Source organism: Leptosomus discolor, chromosome 22 (genome assembly GCF_034619465.1).
Source record: "Leptosomus discolor isolate bLepDis1 chromosome 22, bLepDis1.hap2, whole genome shotgun sequence".
Taxonomy (NCBI): Eukaryota; Metazoa; Chordata; class Aves; order Leptosomiformes; family Leptosomidae; genus Leptosomus; species Leptosomus discolor.
The window spans coordinates 6733213-6752844 of record NC_141412.1 but is presented as its reverse complement, the minus strand read 5'-3'; the positions used below and the strand labels follow the sequence as shown (position 1 = coordinate 6752844).

Below are 19632 nucleotides of genomic sequence, written 5' to 3'. Positions count from 1 at the left end.
TCTTTGCTTTTAAGCAGGAAACACAATGTCATTTCCTTTCCTCTTTGGCTTGCTTCTCGCAGGGAGCGGGCAGATCCAACTGTGGCAGTTCCTCCTCGAGTTGCTGTCGGACAGTTCCAACGCCAGCTGCATCACGTGGGAAGGGACCAATGGGGAATTCAAGATGACGGACCCTGACGAAGTGGCGCGGCGCTGGGGAGAACGCAAAAGCAAGCCCAACATGAATTACGACAAGCTGAGCCGAGCCCTCCGATACTACTACGACAAGAACATTATGACCAAGGTGCATGGCAAAAGGTATGCCTACAAATTTGACTTCCATGGCATTGCCCAGGCTCTTCAGCCTCATCCCACCGAATCGTCAATGTACAAGTACCCGTCGGATCTCTCCTACATGCCGTCTTACCATGCCCATCAGCAGAAGGTGAACTTTGTACCCCCGCACCCTTCCTCCATGCCTGTCACATCATCCAGTTTCTTTGGAGCAGCCTCACCTTATTGGACCTCCCCTGCAGGAAGCATTTATCCAACCCCCAATGTCCCTCGCCACCCCAACGCCCATGTATCACCACACTTGGGCAGCTATTACTAGATGCTTTTATCTTCAAGTGGCCTTTATCAGTCTGGTTGGACTTTTTCTTTACTTCTGGGATTTTTATGGTTTTTTTGAGGGACCCTTAATGGATAATTGTGGCCTTTCTGGGGAAGAATTAAAACTGGATATTGGTTATTCCTGGATCAAACCTTTTACTTTTGTAACTTTGCCTCTTGTGTCTTGAACTGAGGGATGGATGCTTCTTTGGGCCAGTACTCTGCATTTTCTTTGGTTTTTAACGCTTATGTCCTCTGTAGGAATTGACTATGAAGATTGTCCACCATTGCCTGGAATGATTATTAGCTTTTTTGATGAGAGAAATTTTTAAGGATTCAAAGGCTTTTGACAAGACATAGATCCAACTGTGGGTCGTAGGAAAAGATGACCACATGGGGGTTGTTCTCGCTGTGGAGAGGGTAAGGCAATTTGACCATTAAGTGGAGGACGTTGGGCTGCAGGGGACCGCAACTGGAATCTTAGCTTTAAGGCAGATGAGGATTTTCACCCAACTGGAAATTAAATATATATATATATATATATTCATATATATATATGTACATGTATATTTTAAGAAGTAAAGGGCATTGAAGGAACTTTTCTAGACTGTACAACTTCATTAGACTGTGTATTAACTCCAGAAACACCAGAGACCAGAACAAAAAGTAACCTAATGTCAAGCACAGACATTCCTTGAAAGCAAAAGTGAAGTAAAATAAATGACAGCAGGCCCCCGAGCTCTGCCAGAGCCTTAGGGATTGCTAAATGCTACCGATTCGCGAACGCTGTGCGTTTGTCAGACCGTCATCCAAAGGGTCAACAAATCAGAAGGCAAATTACTGTATAAATTATGCAGAGTTATTTTTCCCTATATCTCACAGTTTTAAAAGAAAGATTAAATAAAACGAGTTGACCTCGGTCACAAATGCAGGTTTGTTTTTTACTATCAGCTCAGTTGTTTGTGGGTTGGTTTTGTGTTTGTTTTTTTTTTTTTTTAATGTAATTTGTACATCTTTTCAATCTGTACATTTGGGCTGTAGCTTTGTACTTTTTGCTAAAAAAAAAAAATAAAAAATAAGACATGAGTAATGTATTCGTTGGAGGTAGCCTTGGTCCTGCAATTGGATCCATGATTGGCCCGCAAAGTAGCCAGGAACCTTCCAGATTTCCCTGGGTTTGTCTAGAGCAGAGATTTTTCTTGTATTAGCCTGTCATAGTTGTCTGCAAATTAACTCCACTTAGCTAACACGTTTTGAAGCTGATTGAAAACATGCACCAGCATTTCAAAGCAACTATTTAAATATTTTGGGATTATTTCTCACCCAAAATCTTGAACTTTGGAAAGATCTTAACCACTTCACAGGTAAAATTGTCAAATACTTCTCGTAACATCTTCCTGAAGACTTCCACTAGGGGTTTTCATTTAAGTTTTAAACGTTCAAAAATTCTCAGCCATCTCTAATTTTGGCACATGTTAATTTGATGATCCACAAACGGCGGTTTGGTGCCATAAACAGAAGGGTAAACCACAAGCATTTCTGTTTCAGAACAGATGTCTACAGGGGGGTGAGACTTACATGTACAACCTATTAGCTAACTTGTATTAACTGGCAACCAATTAACAGGATCACACGTATCTAGTCTAGACATAACCTCTGGGACTCTGCGTGGGTGCGAGGCTTGGTCCATGTGCATCCGATTGCAGGATGAGAGCCTGAAACCAGAACATTATAGTCTGCTCATAACTTTAAACAGAAGCACTGATGCCATTATTTAACAAAATGGAGAAATAAGATCAAGCTAATCAGTTTAGGTCTTAGTGCTTTCGGGATGTTTATAAGCAACATTTCTGCAATAATCGCAAAATTTAAGTATGAAGAAATTACCCATGGAAACGGGGCTTTTGCTACTATATATATGCAATGTACTTTTTGGATATTAAAATATATATAATTTTGCAAGCTATCTTGGTGGTTTTTAAAAAATGTATTGTTACAATGAAACCGTTGTATGAAGAAGATGATGTAAAGAAATGTGACAAAATAAATAGTGGTTTTCTTCTCTAAGGCATCATATTGTCCCACTCTCTCCCTCCCCTCTCACACCTGCAGACCAAGCACAAACTTTGCCTCCAAATTGAATTTAGCTAAAAAGTGAAACAAAGCAGCTCCGTAGTAGCGGCGATCAATCCTTGTCACTATAAAGCAATATCGACCTGCTTTTCCAGAAAATTTGTGTCTCTGGAGCCAGTGTTTATCAGACCTTGTTGGGAAGGATAAATCAGAAACCCAGGCTCCATCTTTTGTCCACGGAGTAGAGAGAGAGAGAGAAAGTGGTAGAGTAGAGAGAGAGAGAATGTGGTAGAGTAGCCAGAGCTGGAGGAGGTGAAGTGTCCCGCACGAGGACGGTGGCAGAGCTGGGAGCAGAGCCCAGCGCCCCAGCGAAGGAGCCGCAGCACCGTGCCGAGTGCCAGGACACGCAGCCTCCCCGTGAGAGCCGCGACCGACCTAACAGCCATCTCCGTCTCTTTGCTCTTCAGGGTGCTCAGAAGCCACCGACAGCACGTGTATGGGCAATGCTGTGTGTATCACCAGCCTGCTCACGTTTCTCACCTATCCCCAAAGCCCAGGGCAAGCCCGTGCTCCAAAGCATTCCTGAGATGGAGTAAGAGGCTGCAAAAACAAGCGCTGCCAAGGAATCTTCTGATTGTGTATAAAGGTCAGGCAAAGGCACTTCCTGTATTTTTGCAGACACACGGTGGTCCTGGGAGATAGCTTGATCTTTCTGCCGATTTGATAAACCCTGAGAAATACATAACTGCACAAGCACGCCGTTTCCTTCCTCCACACACAACCTTTTGTTGCTAAGTTTCTGGTACAATAGCTTTCAGCGGCTTGATTAGCAAGCCTGGGCTCTGAAAACGAGCGACGTTCGTGTGTTCAACCACCACCGAGCTGTTCCCTTTGTGTACTCAGCAATATTTGCTCCATTTAGCCATAAGAGTGAGCATTTTGTGGCTTATCTCTATTGTTTTTCACTTCAGCGCCCTCCAGATTCATTCCGGCTCTGCATAGAAATATCGAGTATTTTCTTTTAATACAGCGCGCCTGCCCAGCCGCCAGCAATAGGAAAACCTGAAGACTGAGATTGCCCAAAACCGTCTAAAGGCAGAATCTGAAGGCTGTCAGAGTGCAAAGATGGCTTTGATAGCAAAATTTGGCCAGCAGGATCCTTGGTGAAGAAAAAAAAAGGCTTTTGAAAACAACCAATGATTTAAGCAGCATCTATTTCTGGCTGTCCAACTCGCAGGATCTTAAAGGATCCCAGATCGAGTTGGAAGGTGATCGACAGCGCCCACAGCTCAGGTCCTTCCTGTCTCCTTTCACCCTTCTCTTCAGCGTACTTGCTGAGATTAATCTTTGCTAGTATTTGCCAACATTTATCTCTGGGTAGAGTTTGCTGCCCACTGCAGGCTGCATTCCCATGGAATAAAGAGATCTTGGCGTAAAGAGATCTCACACCAGTGTGCCAGACAGCCTCAGACTGGTGGGGCACTTCCCAGGCACCTTTTAGCATTTTCATAAGATCTTAATAGTTTACATTCCTCCGGTAGAGAACAAGTAATAACATTCAGATTTCGTACCCCCCGATATCAGCCTGACTTTGCCATGTTGGAAGCTCTAGGGGTGACAACGGGGGGATCTCCCCTCCCAACCCAAGTTCCTGGGAGACACTGGGAGAAAATAAACAAGGAATTTGACAGCACTAATGCTACTTTTTGCTTTTCCCAGGAGGACAAGGCAGATGGAATTCAAGTATTTGAGGCTTAAATCAGAAAGTTTACCAAGCAGATGGTTGGGATCACATGGTTGCGAGCTGTGAGTCAACAGGGATAGCAGCAAATCTTCTCTGCATCGAAGTTCAGAACTCAAACCTCACCAGGAAACCCAGCTCCCATTGCAATCAGTGGTAATTTAGCTGTTAATTTCTAGGGATCTAGTACCCAGATCTAGTACTCAGTATTTCCTGTTCTGCTCCCTAAGCTCAAACACTGAATGGGATCTAGCTTAAATGTGCCAAGTGAGAATCAGCTTCACATTTCACCTTCTGTAAATAGATATTGTAGCTTGTATATTAAGTAGAATCAGTGATGGCTTTACAGCATCAGAGCTCCAGCTCCTTTAGCTGGGATGTTTGTGTTTTCTCTACTTGAGACGTACCTGCCTCTGTGTCTGCATATCAGAGAAGCGGAGAACAAGAAGGTATTCTTGCTCCTTAATTACAGACATCAGGTTTAGAACCTGCTTATAAGTGTATTTTGAAGGAGGCTTTTTATCCCCACTAAATCACTGCTTAGAGTCTATGGGATGGAGCCTCCAGCACTTGTTAGATGCTCTAAATTAGGAGATGCCAAATCCTTGTGGTGTCAAGCAGCTGAGATTACTCCTATCTATAATCCTCGTATGCCAGAAGCCACCCTGTGTATACACGAGTGGCTTACTGCTTTTATATACCTAAGAATTGTATTTCAGCTCCCAAACAACTGCAGATTTCCAACATGCACTGAATAGAATTGCAAGGGAGAGGGATTTCCCCATGCTCAGACCTTCCCGTTAGTGAAGAGAAGGAAGTATTTCCCACAATACCGCACATCAAGCATCATCCAGTCCTAATGGACGTAGGAAATTTGCCATAACTCCTATTGCTGCGAATATTTGATGTGAAGACGGACTCACCTGGTAATATTTCATGTACATTCTTACTGTTCACGACAGTAAGTGACTACGCCTGAAGCTTTGTATTAAAAGCCCTGATGAACCCAGCTGCTGTTTCCCACCCCTGCAGTCAAAAGAAAAGAGCCGTCGGTCTGTAAATTCGGGGTTAAACGAGCCAGCTTCACTTTATTATACTATGACAATAATAGATTTTTTTACAGGCTGCTTTGCTGTGCTGATACAGTATTTTTAATGACCTCTGCGAAATTAGTTTGTCAGACTTCAGCCCGCTTCCTAACAAAGTAGCTTCTCCCACATCAAACTGAGTGTTGCTCCATTTGGTGTTAATTAGAGCTGTCGTCTAGAGGCACATCGGGGGCTGGGGTTTATAAATTCACTTCAAAGACCCTATTTGTATACTTTTGCACAATACCTAACGTAACATACAGATTATGATTTTCATCTGTAAAAGCAGAACTCGTTGCAAATAGAGCTCAGACTTTTCTATCTTATTAGAATTGAGCGACCCCTGACTAAGGCCAAGCGGAGAGCGACACGTAACACATAATTTAGCCCGTGTGTTAGGATTTTTTCACCTACGGAGGCAGAAATCCCGGCACACAAAGCTCAGGTTCTCCTGTCATACCAAAAAATTAGCCACCCTTGGCAAAATCCAGCTCTTCAGGCTCTAAGAGTAGCCAAGAGACCTGCTAAAGACAAGGAAGAAGAGCAGTTTGGAGGGCTCCGCAGCGGGAAGCAGGCCCTGGGCACGCAGGTGTGCTGGTGATGGCCAGGAGTGTCTGCAGCTGAGCAGCCACTCCAACCAGTATAAATAGCTGCAGCGAGGAGCGGGAGGGTTTTTTAGGCGGGGGAGGCTTTCTTCAAGGAGGGGGGCCCAGCTGCTCCCTACCTAGGGGCTATTTCAGCACAAGAGCTTGCTTCTCCCTTTCCAGGAACGGCTGCAAACTTGCTGTTTGCCTTGACTTTGCTGCCTCCCGGTGCTGCGAAGCTCGATGCTGCATCTGCTGCACCCCCCCACCCCGCCGCAAGGCCCTGCCCGTGGGCTCAGGGGGACAACACCACCCCCCACCCCCACCCCCCCCCGGCCGCCGCGGTCGCGCGCTTCCCGCCGCTGCGCTTCCCGCCCAGGGGGCTGCTGCGCCGAACCCCCCCCCTCAGAGCGCGGCCAACCGCCCCGCGGAGGCGCCGTCGTCCTCCCCCTGCTCCCGGTGAGTAGGTGCTGCACCCCCCGAACCGCCCCGGCCTGCAGGGTTTGCCCCGTGTGTGTGTGTGGAGGGGGTGCGTGTGTGACTGGTGGCCAGAAGGGACCTGTAGCCACCGAGCTTCTCCTCAGCCCCCGGGGGGTGAGGCAGACCCGCCTCAGGGGCGGCGTGGGGTGCGGTGCTGGAGGTGAGGGGCAGGGCCCGGTCTGCGTGGGGCTGGGGATGCGTGGGAACCTGGCAAAGGGGGTCCGCCCAGAGGAGTAGCCGTGCGGGGATTATTAGGCGGCTGAGATTCCTTTGGGGGTGTTTGCAAAGCTCCCAGGAGCACAAAAGGGACGTAATTTGCACTTCTAGATACTGCCAGGTGCTATAAAGGTTTTACAAATGCTGCTACAGGGGCAGCGAATCCTTTGCCCGAGTTCTGTAGGCTCTGTAATGCCCCAGGAACGCTTCCAAACCAGAGGGGGAGCTTCAGCTGCGGGGGACTGTTGCAAAATTCGGACCCAAAGCTTGCCCGGGGTGGCCTGGGCTGTTCCTTGAACAGCTGGGGAAACTGAGGCTCAAAGCAGGGAGTGGTGACTGGCTTGAAGTCGCAGAACAGAGTTGCATACGGAATATGGGTCTCCTCAGACCCACCTCACCCCCTGCAGACTCTGTTAAGGGTGCTTTAGGCGCCCCTGCGGAGGTGATGTTTACAGCCCCCAACCCTCCACTTACACACCACCTCTGAATTCATGGCAGTGAATTAAGTCTCCCAACACTTCTGTGAAGCGGCTAAATATATCCAGCGAGCGGAGCTCATGCCAAAAACAAGTCACTTAAATGCGTTAAACTTCGTGTCGTAAAATAAGGAACAGTCCCAATAAATTCTTGCTTCGGCTTTTCAAGCTTGCCATAGCTCGCACCGCTCCGCCTTGCCGCAGCGCCGGTGGGAAGCGGAGGGTTTGCTGTCGGTGTGGCGGTAAGGGCTGCCATCTAGCGGCAGCAAGGCAGAAGACACTTGGGGGAACCGCTCGGATCCCTGGGACCGCACCCCTGCGGGGTCTCTAGCACCCTAGCCTGCCTCTGGCGTTGCAGGAACAGTGCGGTGACTTGGTCTCTGCAGAGCTTGCTTGGGATGCGGTCACCCAGGAGAGCGAGAGCTTGGCGACTTTCCGTGCTTAAATTTGGCTAGCGGCATGCAAATCGTGGTGTGAAGTGAGATTGTCTCATTTCCAGCCTCCCCTTGCTTGTCCACCTCCCTGGAGCGGGGGAGAATTTATGCCTGTCTTGTGCAGCAGTGAGTTTATTCAAGTCGTAAGCTTCCCCAGGCAGATGCTTCCACCACAAGAATGTCAACTTGGCCTCAGGAAACATATTGCGTGTTCTAGCAGCCACGGAGAGAGGGCTTTGGCCTTCCTCGCTCTTGCTCTGGTGACATCGTCACAGGGTTATATGTGATTTAGTGACGGTGTTGTCGCAGAGGTTCCCCAGCCTGCGGCAAGGAGCTGTAGGCACAGATTCACCAGAGGCTTTAGGAACTTGCTCAGCTTCCTCTGTCCACGCTGCAGCAGAGGCTCTGCTCACATTCCTTGCGTTGTGGTTTCTCCCTGCTCGTGTCGGGAACAGGAATCGAGCCAGCACCAGGACAGTTCAAGGCGGGGGTGAATTGAAGGGGGCAAAACAAAAGGGAAGGGGAAAGAAAGGCTCTTCCCAGCTGCATAACCACATCAGTTTGCTGCCTGGGGAGAGGAAAGAGGATATGACACCTCAGCTGCTCTCGCTTGTGCCGGGGCTTTGCATGCTGCTGACTGGTTTATGGGTGAGCAGTTGAGTTTACAAGGAAGCGTGTACATGCAGAAGTTATCCAGGCAGTTGCTGTGGGCTAGTTAGCAGTGGTCTACCACGTTCCAACAACGCAAGTCAGTGTGAGCACCTAGAGTTTGCCAGAGTTTGGGTTTTTTATTAGTATTATTATTTAGGGGTCTCTTTTCCCCAGTTACTACGCAAGAGTGTGTGGAGGCAGCTAACTAGCACATGTCAGTTTACTACAAGGAGTTATTTTTATTCATGGCCCTTTCTCCAGCAGTCAGCAGGATGCCTTATTCATTTGCCAGCGGGAGGGTAAATCTATTTCAAAATGATTGAAATATTATGCACAGCTTGAATGGATGTTTAAAATAAATACAGTAGAAGAAACATGTTGTTTGTGAAATGAGAAGATAAATTAAGTTTAGTGCAGACACATTATTCCCAAGCCTAGCTGCTTGGCTGACGCTTTCACAGCTAAATCCTTCAGGCCTTCATCCAGCAGTAAGTACATGGACTGATTTCTTCTCCTGAAGAGACAGGTCTTTCACCTCAGTCCTTTCTTTTGCGTTGACTAGGCTGTTGGCCTCTGGTGCACGTTCCACTTTGTGGAAAGGACGAATTGTTGCTGTGACAGTACGGGCAGGCTGCAGACTGGCTGGATGGGTGGGGAGGGAGAAGAGAACCATGAGGCTTGGGAAAAGTGCTGTGGAGATGTAAAAATGAAACCGTGTCACGGGTGAAGAAACCAGACTTTGTTTTCCAGTATCGGCTCTGTGGTTCCCTCCAGCCACTTCTGCTCGGCAAGATTAAATTTATTTTCATCCTCTTAACTGAACTTTCTTTTAATGGCAGTGGGGGTGACAGCCCCCAAAATAGATTTCCTATGGAGTCTGTCCTGAGTGGCACTGTGTGCGGCGTGTCTCCCGATAACCCTTTTTCCCTGCCCTGGGCCTTTATCTCTCTGGTGACAAACAGCCCTCTCTGGACAGAAAGAGGAAATTCCACTCATTGTTCTCCTGCTGCTGGGCTCTGACTACTGTGCTCTATCTCCTGCTTGGTGTGGGGCTGGCAGGCGGGGACTGGCAGGCGTTTCCTGAGGTGACAATCAGCAGGAGGCTCAGGGGCGGAGGGTTTCAGTCCGAGATTCCCATTTAGGACCCAGTAGGATCCCCCTCTAAGTAGGTTTCATAGCTCAGCCATGGCCCTGTCAACTTTGGATATGTCCCCCTCGTCCCTTTTCTGTTTCTTGCAGTAGCCAGTCCCTCCTCTGTAACCCCAAAGTGTGTGAAAGAATGTGATCACCGTTCCCTTGCTGTAGACAGCTTCTGAGGCAGGTGAGGAGGCATTATGCCATAGTATTAAGTGCTACCACAACTCAAAGAGAAGACACCTGATTTCACTGCAAGGATGACTACCCCTTGTTCGTGCTATTCTGACAGCTTGTGCTGTGGAGACGTAGGGCAGAAGGTTAAAAAGCTGCATCATGAAGCATTTGGAGATTTAGGATTTTGAGCTGGCTTTCCAAGGGCAGTGCCTGGAAGTGCATTGTTTGGGGACCCTTTAAACTTTGGAGGATGTACACCACCTCTTGGACAGGCACTGCAGTAGTATTTGATTCCCTCCCCCGGCACAAACATCTCAATCCAGCTTTACTTAAAATAGGAATCTTTCCTGTCTCCTCATTGCATAGCTGGGTTTGACCTTTTAAATGGATTTCCTACTGACTTGCTCTTTTTTTTTGTGCAGTCAAGACTATCTTCCTACTTCTATTGAGGGCATCTTGGTGATCTCTTCTCCCCAGGGTAAGAGGTATCGCTTGTAAGCCTTGAATACCAGCAGTGCTGCTTTCTAGGGAAATTACACACAGGGCAACTGTACGGGAAGCCCATAAAGGAAACGTGGCGGCAACTATGGAAGCCTTTTGGTTCAGACGAGCCTGGGACTCCTGAGACTTCATTTCACTTCCCGGCTCCCTCCTAGATTTCTGCGGATGGCCACGAATGGCTCGCTGTTTGTGCTTTGGTGCGCTGTTCAGAGCGGAGGGTAAAACAACTGGGCTTCCAGGCAGACAATCTGAGGTGCACTAATGGTTGGAGAGGCTCAGATGCTGTGGTGATTGGGACTGTAAAAATATTTTAACGTTTGACAATGTTATATTGAAAGGCTGTGAAAACAGTAGCTGTGAATTACCATGAAGGTTTTGGCTGCTGGTTGTAGCATTCCATGGCTCTAGCCACAGTGCAGCCATTTTTAGTAATTCTGATGTGTGATGAGGACAGAAATTTCTGTGCTGACCTTTCCATCTAGAAGTGAAGAAGGGTGTAACAGTGGTGCGTCGAAGGGCGGAAAGATTGAGACACTTGAGAATTGGCTTTTAAAGTGCTTTAGTGACATAATTGTTCATAACATTGTTCTTTGTACAGCGTAAGTACTTCACGTCCCGTGTTACAGATGGCAAATCTGAGATATGTACTAAAGTGATTTGTTCTGAACCAACAAAGGAGTTGATGCTACACTGGGGCTGAGGCCTGAACACCCTTGGTTCCCAGAGTTTGATTTCCATACTCACATTATGTTCATCTGCAAAAGAACTTTGTCTTCTCATTTGACCTGCTTAATTCTCCCCTTCTTTTAAAGCCGCTCAGTCCAGCAGCTTTTCAAAAAGATACTTCCATTTTACCACAGTGTTGGAAATAGATGAGCTGAATTACATCACTGGGAAGAGTTCCCAAAAAAACTTCTCTCTTTGGTCTGCCACTTGAAGTCTCAGCGAAAGAACTAGTTGGGGGGGCGGGGGGGAGGAAAAGGCTATGAGGAAGTGGAATTTCACCAAAAAGTTGTCGAGGCTTCTTGGGGCGTTTGAAACTTAGATGTCAAAAATCATACCCAGAACATGCTCACCACTATTGAGCTACCACTGAGCAGAACTTGTTTCCTGTAAGGATACACGTTTTGCTGTGGTGAGAGGAACGGTTTGGAATCTGGAGCCCACTGTTGGTGGGAGGCTCCTACGCTGTGTTTTTTGTTTTAACAAGACCTTCATGCTTCAAAGGAAAAGGTAGTCTGTGTTTGCATTGTGGATTTGGTTTTTTGAAGGGTACATCTAGAGCTGGGAATTTCCTCTCATCTCCCAGTGGATGGCTTTTCTGCTAGGTGTGAAGCAATCAATATGTTCATGTCCCCACTGTGGCTCACCTTCTTTCTGGACAGTTGCCTTCAGATGTTTCCTAATTTCACAGTTAGCGAGTCCCTGGGGAAGTGGAGAGATGAGTATCCAAAGGGTGAGATGGGAATAAGCTGCAAAATTCCTCTTCTCCCATAGTGGATCTCTGCTTCTCTCTGTTTTTTTCACTTTTCATTTCCATTTGGTTATTTTTCCCTGAAAGGAATCAAAGACTTTCACAGGAGAGAAGCTGTATTTTACAGAGATCTAGATGCAACAGGATGGCCCAAACTTTGTCTTTTCTAGCTTCCAAGTGTGTACCCCCCCTTCATGCTCCATTTCTGGAGATGTACCAGCCTTAAAGAAAGAAGGAATTGTTTCAAAATGTTCAAAAGTGCTCAAGTGCTCCGGAGCCAGAGAATCTGCTTTCATAGAGAACTTTGGCAACCAGAAACATACCTTTTTTTTTTTTTGAGGTTTTGGCTCCTTGGTCCCTTAGGCTTCTTTAGCTTTGCCTTCTGTCTCCCCTTTCCGTGTTCTCATTCCAACAGCTGTGTATTTTTAACATGTCCTAAAGTTTCTCTCCATCTTTTTAGCCTTTTAAACAGACTTGCATGCCTCTGGGAACTTAAGCGAGTTGGACATTCCAACATAGCAGCTTCGTAAAATGTCCCATAGGTATAAAAATATAAATTCTATGAAATATATATATAGTGTAGTTAAATAGTGTTCTGAAGATCACTTGTATTCTGTTCCTCTTCGATTTGAGGCTTTTGAGAAGATAAATGCTGTTTTAGAGTAAAAACAAGCCTGTGTTTCTTTTTTTTGTTGTTTTACTAAGTTATTAATCCTCTCAAGATTGAATTCATTATGAAGAAAGATACAGTCCCATGTATATCTGGAACTACATTTTTGTGTCACTGGTTTCACTAACTTCTGACAAGACAAAACCAGGATTGTCATAGCCTTTCTTCTCTTTGGCTTTAGCTTCCTTCTCATTGCAGAGACAGAAGGCACAGTGGGGAGTCTCCACAGCCACTGTCTTGCTGAAGTTCTGGAAGTCTACTCTGTATTTCCCTTCTTTGGTCTTGGACACAATGGGAGCGAAGCGATAACCCCAGAGCACCTCTTCTGGGATGTAGGATGTCCTCACTTGACACGTAGCACTAGTGGCTTCGACAGTGCCATCTAGAAACACCACCAATTCAAAATCTTGCTGCAGAATGGTTTCTGCCGCCATGTGGAAGAACGGGCTGTTCTTATCTATGATGTGATAAATAGTTAATGGGGAAATGAAGAAGAGGTTCTCATTGCCAGCATCAACTACAAATTCGATGTTGACCTGGTCCAAAATGATTGTTTCTCCTTCTGGGGTGATGGTGGTCTTCAGAAGTTTTCCGTAGATGTGACTCCCGATCAGCAGACTCTTCCTGAGGTTGGCCACCCGAATAAGGAGGCAGAGCTTTCCACCACGTTTGCTGATGACGGCATTCTTGCTGAAGGTGATGGTCTTAGCCCGGTTTTTGGACCTTGAGATCTTGGCCAAGATGGCCCCACACATAAAAGAGTTGATGATTACCCCCAAGATAGACTGGAAGATGAGCAGGAAGATGGCAGTGGCACATTGTTCTGTGACACATCTGAAGCCATAACCGATGGTTACCTGGGTCTCCAAGGAGAACAGGAAGGCTGAAGTCAGGCCGTTGATATTCTCAACACAGGGGGTGTGATTTATGGAAGGATTGAATTCTGGAAGATCTTTGTGTATGTATGCCACAACGTACCAGAGGAGACCAAACAGAAACCAGCTGCCTAAGAATGCTGAAATGAAGATAGTCATTTTGTATCTCCATCTGAGATCCAGGATAGTTGTCCATATATCAATCAAAAAGACAAACCTTGACCGTTCTACATTGCCAAACTCTATGTTACACCTTCCATCTTTAGAGACAAGCCTTGCTCTTCGCCGGCTGCGTTCTCTGATGTGGCTGGTGAAGCGTTTCCGGAGGTAGTTGAACATTCCCTCTGCTGGTAGCGTTCTGGAGAGGAAGAAATAATAAACATTATGGGTAAAGCAGGTTTCGTTTATACCTGCAGGCGAGAAGTAAATTCTGACGAAGTCTCAAGACACTTGTTTAGGAAAAAGTTATATAATTTGCATATTTTCCCTCAGCTGGTGGGGAAAAGTTCCAGTAAGCATATGAGGAAACTAACAGTTTCTTGCCTAAGGAGCATTCCAGCAAAAAATAATCATTTTGGCTTGCTCAGTAAACTTTGAATCAGTCAACTGTTAATATTGTCCTCTGCTTAGTTGGATAAGCGGAGGCGTAGAGAATCGGGTAACTTCGTTGTGGACATACGCTGGGAAAAGCGGTGGGGAGTGGCTGTGTTTTGAGGTTCTTTCTGCTGTTTAGAAGGTGAAGTGGGACCTGTCTGTGCAAGTGTGTGTACGTTGGCATTAGGAGACCCTGGGTGTGATGTGGATAGTGAATTTGGGAAGAAATAAGAGTAGAGGCAGGAGGCATAATTAAGCCAGATGTGCAGTTATTTTCAGCCTAGCTATAGATTGGGTTCGAAGGTGCTAATTTCAAACTCTGGAGTTGCAAAAGTATTTCAAGTAGGACTTCAGCAGCAGGAGAAGTTGGGTGTTTACTCACTGCAACGGGTAATGCTAAGACTAAAGGATTCAGAAATCCATTCTTAAAGGAAAGTGTAGCTCTACCTCCCAGTTAATTTTGTCCTTTATGATTGGCCACGTTAACAGGAGATCCCCCAGGGAATAAGAGCCATTGATGGAGAAATCACTACGGACGTGTTCAGGCTGGAATTTGGCTCAACCTGCGTTTGGAAAGTTCCCAGTCTTGGAGTTACTCAGACACGCAGGCGTGGGGAGAGGCTGATCTGCTGTGGAGTCAGAGCTTGCCTCCTACTATGTTTGTAGACAGATCTAGGGTCTGGTTTTGACCCAAAACTTGGGGATGTTCTTAGAAATAATTGATTTCAGAGTCGATCACCCTTCAAGCATGAACTGTGTTTCGTTGCCAGAGAGGGTGTGTTAGATTAGTGCACAGTGCTAACCCAGCCTGGTCGTGTCCCCTTGTGTGCCTATTTATTTAGCTGTTAAACAATGTTCTTCTCGTGTAGCTGAATTTAACTGTGTGCTGTAATCATATTTCTTGGGGGCAAGATGCTTCAGCTTAAAAGCTGAAATAAATTAAGAACTTGAGGGGAAAATGTTCTCGCTGCTGGCTCATACAAAGGATGTTCTGGGTTTACTGTGTCTTTAAGGACACAGTGTCCCCAGCCATGCAGACACCCGACTGTTTTGGGGACCTGCAGCTGCTATGGATGATGTTTTCTTTAGAAGGACCTGGACTTGAAGAGTGCCTCTCAGATTAGGAGGTGCAGGGGGCTTTGTGATTGATTGCTCTGCTGCCTTACCCTTACAAATAGAAGGTGACACTAAAACACCCCTTGGGAATGAGTATTTTTTTTTTTAGAGGCAAGCTAAAGTTGCTACACCACTTACCTGAAGCCCTGCATTATATCACTGTCCCACCCAGGCTTCCTTTTTGGCTAGGAGCGAAATGCTTAAGCTCAAATTTTGCTTGATTTCAGGGGGTAATAATGTGCTTAAATATCTGTGGCAAGAGTTGTTTAGCTCCCTCGAGCCCTGATTTCATAGATCCAGAATGGCATTTAGGCATGTAGTAGATCAGACGTACGAAGGTCACTTTTGTTATAATGTAGCTTCTCACTGTTTTTAACTTTTGCTGTTGAATTTATTGGTTGCAAATGGAGGTGACAAAGGTTAAACTTTAAGACGTATCCGAGGAAGGGGGGAATGAGGTCACTTTCTAAACAATCCTCAAGTTTTATTTGCCTGACGCGCTTCTAATATGTTCACGTTAATAGTTTGAGCAGAACTAAAATATTCCTGTGCAACACGCTATTCAAAGATGTTCTCCAGTATTTAACTTCTAACACCCTTGTTGTGCAAGAACATGCAGCTTCAGCTGTCGCTGGCTTTTGTTTTGCTGTTTTCTGCAATGAGGTGAACACTGACTGTCGTTCCCAGAGCGGGGTGTGAAGGGCCGCGATGCCTCGCCCTGTCCATCCTAAGCTGCACGCATGTACCTTTGGCATAGGTGAGCTACAGCAGACACGCTCCTAATCCAAGGGAATAGATGTGAAAGGGAGAAATCTGAAGAAAAATTCTGGTTTCTACCCATCTTTGCCTGCTAGGGGTCATGATAAATTGCTACCACAGTTCTAGTAGGTCTGATTCAGCCTCCACTGGAAACTTGTGGAAATTTGACCGAGGATCTGGGCGTATAGTTCACCATATAATAATCACAGAAGAGGGGAGAGCAAGGTGTAGTGGGCAGGGTCATCAGACTGGAACCTGGACAATAGATCCCCAACTTTACCATTCTTTTCCTGCCCCTTTAAATCTTACATGCTCTCTTCAGAGGCTGTTCTCCAAGCCCTTCCTAAGCTACCCCTGAGTAGATCAGAGAGGCAGAAGAATTACACCCCTCTTCAGGCAGGATGACAAAGGAATTCTCCCTTCAACAAATCTTTCTTGCTCCCACACACAACTGAAGTGTGTTGATTCGCCTCAGCAGGAGGAAAATTCCCTCCTGTATAAGCGTGCTGCGAGTACCTCGCAGGCTGCCTCGAGGAGATTATATAAAGCGAGTTATATAATACAGCACTTAAAGGCCTCTCAGTTTAAATTGGTGAAGGGAACCCGACTATGCCTTAGCTAATATTTGCCAGGATATGTTTCCTGTTGGGCCCAAACAAACGCGGTATTGCTGTCTGTCTGGCAGGTGAAATCCCGTGTCGCAGGAGTTAGCAAAGTTGCTGCTGTCCCCAGGCAGAATCTGTTTCTAGAGGGTGCGCTGCACGTGTTCTTAAACAATGGGGCATTGACCGATAAAGTTGCTCAATGAATAAAGATGACATGTCAAGGTTACTATGAGTTTCCACTTCCCTGTTCCAGTCTCATATTTCACAGTGATTGCTAGAGTAAGCAGAGACTTTTAGATTTCCATTCTCAAAGTCCTGATCTGTCCTAACTAATCCATCAGTCCCTCCACCCAGAATATTTGAGAAATGCCCAGCAAGTCAGTCGTTAACAGATGCATTTCTACCTTTTTCTCTGTGTTCCTGCAAGTAGGTAACAACAATCATTACAGTTTCTGGTGGCTACATACCAGCTGGAGTTCCTCTGCTCACTCAGAAATGTAATTGAGTGGTTCTCTGTGCTCTTACTTGCTTTCGATTGTTTTGTTCTGAAACATTTTGAGTGTGGGGGATAATGACCAGGCGCTTTAATTGTTCTTTGGGTAAGTCCATTGTGCAACGCTGTGTGCGGAGCACATTAATCCGGGGAAATGGCTTTAATCTCAGCCACGTGCAGCACTTGAGGAGATCAGTGAGCGAAGGAAGGGGAAGGTGTTTGACGTTTGATGGGGGCCTGACAAGAACAAAGTTTCCTCGCCTGCTACTTTGCTGGATTTCTGGTATCTGCGGCTCCACACGTATTTCTTCTCTCGCAGCAATGGATGTATGAGCAAAGTTGGCAGAACCAAAACATCAGGGGGAGACAGCGTAAATGAAAAGCAGCCCGCTGAACCCACAGCTTTTGTTGGAAATACATCTTTGTTAGGGATTCAGATGAAGTTCTAAGAAGCTTAGGTAGAAGAAAGGGGGATACACAGTTAAAGGATTTTTTTTTTTTCAGTCTTGTTAAGGTCTTTTCAAAACTGAGATCTTCTTTCAGTCCTTTCTGTGTTTTTCTTTTTGTTGAACTTTCTATGAACAAAATATGTGAAATATCCAATTCCTAATACCTTATAAAATCCTTTTTTATGAGAAAAGCAAACTCTAACACTTAGTCTCATGGTGTGTTATCTGCTGGCTGCTTTACCACCGAGACCTTTGGAGAGTATAGCTCATCTGCCCTTCACTAGCTGCCCTGGGTAGAGCAGGAAAGTGCCTGTTGTGATGGGGTGATAGCTGCAGCATCCTGTCTTGCTGCTTATATCAAAGCTATATCAGAATCAAGGGCTGCCAGGGAGAGCTAGCCCTCTGCTTAATCAGTTGTAAGCGTAGCAAGAATACAAGCTCACCTAAAGCAGCCAGTGACCCCTAGGGGTATGTCTAAAAAGGATCTGATTTACACCAGCCTCCATGCCCGCTTTGTCTTTCCGACGAACACGTTAGCAGAGGGACCAGGCAAGGTGTCATCTTGGACCTGGCAATGCCATCCTGAAGTATTTGCGCCTGACAGCAGAGCTGAGCACTGAATGCAGTGGCTGTGCCTCCAAAGCGTTGACTGAAATGCCATTATAATTTATAATGGACAAATTTATAGGACAGCGATGTGACAAGGACATATGTTGTCCCCTCCTTTGCTTCCCCCATGTCCTGATTTTTAAGAGAAGGAAACCTCTCTGCTCTGAGATATATGGGACGTATAGGCTCTACAGGAGCTGTTTGTTGGTTACTAAGGGACTAAGTCGCTTCAGGAACATCGCTGTGATGCCTTGGCAGCCTATAGCAGGGGGTTTCTGACCCTTTGCCTTCAAATTGGATCTTCTCATTGTGTTTCGTATACGTTTTGTGGAGTTTGCTACCTGATGCGTTCTGCTGCTGAGCGGCCCTAGTGGTGCTTGAGCGCCCCTCAGGGTCACGCTCCCGGTGAGGTTTCAGTAGCTGTTCTGCATCCAGGAACGTGGCTCGCTATGCCATGTGTACGTGGTTTGAAAAGAGGGGCTGCCGTTTCCCCTCGCAAAGCTGGCTTGAAATCATTCATTCATGGCAACACAGGCAAATGGATAAATGAAAGAACAGGCACTGCAGCAGTGGAGACTCGAGCAAATCCTGTTTTCTAAATGCTTAGGAGTGTTTGCGGTCCTCAAAGGTTAAAATACTTCAGGTGGATAAATAAAGGATTTACAGCAATAAAGACATTACTGTCATTGTTAGTAATTCATATTGTAATTAGTGCTGCAGACAAAGTTAATTTAGGACTGCATTTACTGGGGGAGAGAGTCTAAAGACTTCAGCTGACTGAAGAGCAAGTGATGTGTCTCACATGCGCAAACACTGTTAAGGTTTTGGTAAATTTACAGAAGTAGCACTTCTTTCTGTGCTGTGTGCCACAGAGCCCAGCCCTGGCCCATGGTCGCTCCCTTTCTGCCACTTACTAGAAGTGTGGCACTTGTAAAATAGCTCTGTCTAGAGAAAAACATTTTCCAGCACTCTTCAGCAACAATCACTTCGTGGGCACTAAAGAAAACGTCATTATTTGATATTTTTGCAGTCTAATTCCATGGCTAGACTTGTATCTCCCATAGCACCTTGTGCTGTGACAGAGAATTCCCGTGCAGCAGAGGATGAGCTTCAGCCTCAGGGTGCATTAGGAGACAGGCAGCCACGCTGGACATCTTGCCTCTGGAGAACAGAGAACTGGGAGCTAAGCTGTCTTTACTGTGCAGCAGGATTTCCCAGCAGAACTATTTCTATTTTCAGACAGTTAGGTTTCCACTGAAAATACTAAGTTTTCAATAGGAAGTTGCTCTCTGGGAGAAATTATTTCTCAAGTAAATTCTATCTTTTGTTTTTTTTTTCTTTGGTCAAAAAACCCCAAAATAATTCACATTGCAGTGGACTTGTGCATGATGCGTTGTTGTGGTTGCAAGAGTAGAAAAAAATAAGGAATTTAACTCACCAACAGTGTTATGCTAGTTTTGTAGCCTACTTCAAAAGATTTAATTTTGATTTACTGAGAAATCTTGAAAAGAAAACATTTTGCTTTTTGCTAAAACTTTCTAAAGGAGAAAGATACTTTTTGTCTAGTTGCTTTTCCTCTCTGTTGCCAGAAAAGGGCATCACACTCAAAATGTGTGAGAAAGGCAGACTGTAATAAGTTCCCACCTGTACAACTGAGAGCAGAAGCTCTCTGTAACCGAAGTTAGATGTGGGCTGGGGAGGCAATCCTGCATAAATACCACCCATAAAAGTCACGGGGGAAAATGGACAGAGTCATGTGAGCCCCTTCTGCGCCTTCTCTCATTTTGTTGTTCTTTGCTGAAGTATTTAAGGGGTTGAATCATTAACTCACAATTTGTTTCT

At 45.9% G+C, this 19632-nt stretch overlaps 2 protein-coding genes across 4 annotated transcripts in view; one reads left to right on the top strand and one right to left on the bottom strand.

The window, feature by feature from the left end:
* FLI1 (Fli-1 proto-oncogene, ETS transcription factor) overlaps window positions 1–2662 on the top strand; it is an 85932-nt gene extending 83270 nt beyond the window's left edge. For all 3 annotated transcript variants that reach the window (XM_086476996.1, XM_086476995.1, XM_086476998.1), the window contains one exon: window positions 63–2662. In XM_086476996.1, coding sequence (XP_086333122.1) covers window positions 63–592 — 530 coding nt within the window. In that variant the 3' untranslated portion in view covers window positions 593–2662. The remainder of the gene's footprint in view (window positions 1–62) is intronic.
* Window positions 2663–12388: 9726 nt separating this feature from the next.
* KCNJ1 (potassium inwardly rectifying channel subfamily J member 1) lies at window positions 12389–13504 on the bottom strand. The gene has a single exon (XM_009946534.1). It carries the CDS (start codon window positions 13502–13504, stop codon window positions 12389–12391), a length of 1116 nt encoding a protein of 371 aa, XP_009944836.1.
* Between the last annotated feature and the right edge of the window lie 6128 nt (window positions 13505–19632).

Bases quoted from the DNA above. Each gene is read 5' to 3' on its own strand.
- KCNJ1 (XM_009946534.1), bottom strand. From the start codon at position 13,504: ATGTTCAACTACCTCCGGAAACGCTTCACCAGCCACATCAGAGAACGC.